The sequence below is a fragment of the Boleophthalmus pectinirostris genome, unplaced genomic scaffold (genome assembly GCF_026225935.1).
Source record: "Boleophthalmus pectinirostris isolate CB_2022bp ecotype Guang Dong unplaced genomic scaffold, ASM2622593v1 HiC_scaffold_6, whole genome shotgun sequence".
Taxonomy (NCBI): Eukaryota; Metazoa; Chordata; class Actinopteri; order Gobiiformes; family Gobiidae; genus Boleophthalmus; species Boleophthalmus pectinirostris.
Genome location: NW_026571447.1, coordinates 25,497,390 through 25,501,610, shown reverse-complemented (window position 1 = coordinate 25,501,610; position 4,221 = coordinate 25,497,390). Strand labels below are relative to the sequence as shown.

Here is a 4,221-nt window from a genome sequence, read left to right as displayed (position 1 = left end):
GTTTGGCGTTGTGTCTACTTTAGAATATCAAGCCAATGGTATCAACAGTAGCAACAAAAAAATTCAATATTTTTTTTCTCTATATTATTTGAGAATACAGTCAAATAGGACTCTATGTATATATATATATATATATATATATATATATATATATATATATATATATATATATATATATATATATATAACAATATACATCCTTTATTTGCAATGACACTACAAGTCTGGTTGATTTTCCAAATGACATTCACATTCAATTTGATTCTTTTCAAGTTTGGCAGGTGTAACTTTAGGTTGTAATGCAAAATGAAAATCACAAATCTGGTTTCATTCAGACCTGTAATATACACCACCACTCCTTCACATTCATAATACTGTGTTGACAAGAGCTAAAGTTACACATGTGTAATCAATTCTGTGTTCGTAACAAACGTGTGTATTTATGATGTAGATGCATTTATACAAACCACCAGTGTGTGTTTTATATTCAGGACCGTAGAAGAACCTGTCCCTGATGAATTTAATATTTCAGTTGTGCACCATGTGTGAGGTGTTAAAAAAGCTCTATGGGGCCTCAGTGGGGCTGTCTCACTAGCACCTGCTTTAACCCGTTTTTTAGGCTAGTAAAAACTATAATATAATAATAATGCTACTCTAGTTATTATGATTATTATTATTGTTATTATTGCTATTATCAATAATAACAACAACAACAACAATAATAATAATAATAATAATAATAATAATAATAATAATAATAATAATAATAATAATAATATATAATAGAGAGAGAGAGAAAAAATATAATGCAATTAATGAATTTACTAAGCCTACATAGCCTAAATAAATGCCTAAGCAGTGGCTTTTGTGAAAATAGACATAGGCCTACATAGGGATCTTTTTTGTATGTTTTTTGAGCCCAGCTGAGCTCTTGGTCAGTGTGTCCTGACTGGACGGCCTCTGTCCGCTTAATAACTCCATGATAAATGCTCGTCAGTGCCTCAGTCAGCCAACTCCCTCCTTTAGCTACGCCACCTCCTCCCCCCACAGCGTAACGCACACACGGCACACTCGCGTCTACCAAACCTCGACAACTCTTTCTCTTTTGCGTTTAGAAGTATAAAAAGCAATAGTTTCACACAATGGTGGTAGGTTTGCTAGCATATTGCTCGACATTTTAGGCCTCTACTATCAGATAAAGACAAAAGGAATTTGATTTGCCTACCTGGGCGTCGACGTCAGATGGCGGCTGGCTGTTGCAGGTGGCCCCCTTATTTTAATCCGTATTAATTAAACCCATGGTACAAGACAAACTGAAAGTACAGACTCCGTGTTCCAGTGTGAGAAAAGCAGGCTGCTCTGTAGAGCTCTCTCTGCAGACTAATGCACTGTGCCGAGCCTGCACTCTCAGAACATCTGCTCATTTCACGTGACGTTTTTTTAAAAATACTAACATCTGGTCTAAATAGGTTTCATTCTGTGCCTCTGCATCGTGTCAATTGCCAACTCCTCTCTTTCCAAAAAGAGAATTGAAAGTTTTTTGGGAATATTGTGTGTTATAGGCTACTTATTTTTATTATTTACCTTTTTCATGTATTTTATGTGAGATAAATTGCATTCCATGTCTGCAATTAATTACTGATGTGGTTTATCCTATTCAAGTTATAACCACGTCCTTACGTCTAATTGATGCCAGAAATGTTATTTTTTGGTGCAGAGCGTGTCAAGGTTTTGTGTCCTTTGAAAACGCACACTTTGCAGATACAGGCTACCTTCGCGGCCTCCTTAAATTTCATAGACATCTGGGAATTCCATACATGCCTCGCAAGTCAATTACACACCTTCAAACGGACACACGCTTTGATTTGGACAGTGAGAAACACTTTCCCAGATCAGGCAGATCAATCAGGACGATGCTGCTATGAAAGATTTATTTTGTGACAATAATCAAGTCTTTTTGAGGGCACCACTGGGGCATGCGCACACCCGCGAATCACACAATCTTACGATTACTCATTGTTTATTAATGGATCAAAATATTGAGAAAAAATAATTCTTTACAGTTTTGGAGGGGATTTACGCACCACGCTGCCAAGCACTTGTGCGTAAAAGTACAATCTTGATCACCAGTAAAATAAAATAAACTAAACCCTGGTTTAAGCTTACTGTAATTTTATTTCAATTAAATATAATAAATAATAATCAGAAGTGGTGCTTTTAATAACTTGGCTCGTTTTTATTTACCATTATTGGGCAATTGAAGGCCTTGTGTTTAGTTAGTGAATTTAGGTGACCTTGTTTTTACTGAATTGAGGATGAGTCTTAAAATACAAGTGTTAAAAAAACTTGATAATTTGCTCTAAAGAACGTTAGCATTTTTCACTACTATGTTAAAACTAAAATTATAGCTAATGGCTCAAGTGTCCCATTTCTAGTCATAAGGTTTTTAGAAATGTTTCAGTTTGCCCACAAAGATTTCCGCGTTTTACTGTTAGACGTTTTATACATTTAGAATTACAGCCGCATGTTTCCTTTTCTCTGCCGATTTGGTTCTAGCCAATAATAGCCCTTGAATCCACAAATGACTTAAAAATGTCCTGAAAAATACAGTACACTCCAAACAATGGGAAAGACATTATAACTATTAAAATACTAGTATATTTGAACATGACAAAAAATATTTACCCTTAAAATGAATTTAATTTAAACAATAAAAGCAAATTTTGTAGATTTTTCTTTATTGCAAAAATACAAATATATACAAAAACATGATAAAAATAGGATTGTATTTGTATTTCAGACACAGGATTTTTTTCTTCAATGCAACACGTTTCACCAATAAATAAATAAATGTATTCTGAAAATCTTTTGCACAGGTTTGATCCACACATGAGGCCAATACACCGCCACCTGACAGACTCACAGAGAACTGCTTCAATGCACTTTGACCTCCACAGAAATAAGTCCGAAGGCATGCATAAAACTCTATTCTCATCTATAAATGACAGTATGAACATTCGTCGTCAACAAAGAGGAACATTTCAGATGGGTCGTGGAGTTTACGCGTAACGGGCCTCTGCGTAAATCTCCTCAGCACACAGCGTCTGTCGTCTTTGTTTAAATAGTGATCCCATGTATCCAGCATGACTCCAGAATTGTCCCGTCGGAATGTAATATCAGCAGTCACCTGTGGATCAAGAATGGACCGGTTAGCACATCATAAGCATCGATAGTTACCAACTGCAAACGAAACAGAAAAAACGGTGCAATACAGCAACAAGGCAATTATATCAGGGGACATTTGTGAGTAAAAAAGACCTTTGTCAAAACAGACACTGCAGAAAACAACGCGTACCATTTTGGGCATAATTTCTCCTTATGCTAGTGAGATGTTGACATGGACCAAGCGCCCTCCATCCTCCACACAGAGAATGCGTAGCTCAGCCTCTCGTGTGCCACATAACTACAACTTGACATTTTAGCGTCCAGCTCATCACTTTGCAGCACCTGGCAAAGGAAGTCGATGTACCTGGCCGCGAGTTTAAGGGTCTGTATTTTGCTTAGTTTATCCGATGGTAACGTGGGGATAATTTTGCGTAAAGCCGCAAAAGCCTCATTAAGAGACTGGGTCCTCTGTCGCTCCCGCACGTTGGCCATGACCCTTTGCGACTGGAGCTCCTCGAAAGACTGGGGACTGCTGCTGTTGGACTTCTTGCCTCGTTTCCCAGGGGTAGGGCTATCAGAGTCCTCCCCGTTTTTCCTGCTCGGTCTCCTCTTCCTCCCACAGCGCTTCGGTTGCCTGTCCAGCTCCCCCTCGCTGTTGCTCAAGCTGTCCACAGGAGAGACAGGGGAGCTACCCGACTCTTCACCCATATTTTCCTCAGACATCACCACTTGGGTTGATGGTGGCTGCAAAGTCTACAAAAAATATTTCCCTTTCATGAAGTCCACGAGTTAGTCCACCTGTGAAGGTCTGTGCGTCTCAGCAGACACGAAAGTATCCATAGATGGGTCTCCAGGAGGACAAATCTTTTCTGATACTTGAGAAACTTAGGCAGTTCTTATAGGCTGCTTGGCGTAAACTTTTAGGAGAGGAGGCGATTGGCTGAGAAAGCAGATTACGTAAGACAGGGGGAGGACGCACACCAGGAACTGAAAGTATTACTGGAAGATAAGTGGACTTGTGAGTGCTTTTGAATAAATACTATACAAAATGCTTTA

At 38.4% G+C, this 4,221-nt stretch overlaps 1 protein-coding gene across 1 annotated transcript; it reads right to left on the bottom strand.

Moving 5' to 3' along the window:
• Positions 1–2,743: 2,743 nt before the first annotated feature.
• Positions 2,744–4,019, bottom strand: twist1b (twist family bHLH transcription factor 1b). The gene is made up of 2 exons (XM_020937380.2): positions 3,356–4,019; positions 2,744–3,187 (listed from the first exon to the last, which is right to left on the bottom strand). The coding sequence occupies exon 1, from the start codon at positions 3,886–3,888 to the stop codon at positions 3,382–3,384; it is 507 nt and encodes a 168-aa protein (XP_020793039.1). The 5' UTR covers positions 3,889–4,019; the 3' UTR covers positions 2,744–3,187; positions 3,356–3,381.
• Between the last annotated feature and the right edge of the window lie 202 nt (positions 4,020–4,221).

Bases quoted from the DNA above. Each gene is read 5' to 3' on its own strand.
- twist1b (XM_020937380.2), bottom strand. From the start codon at position 3,888: ATGTCTGAGGAAAATATGGGTGAAGAGTCGGGTAGCTCCCCTGTCTCT.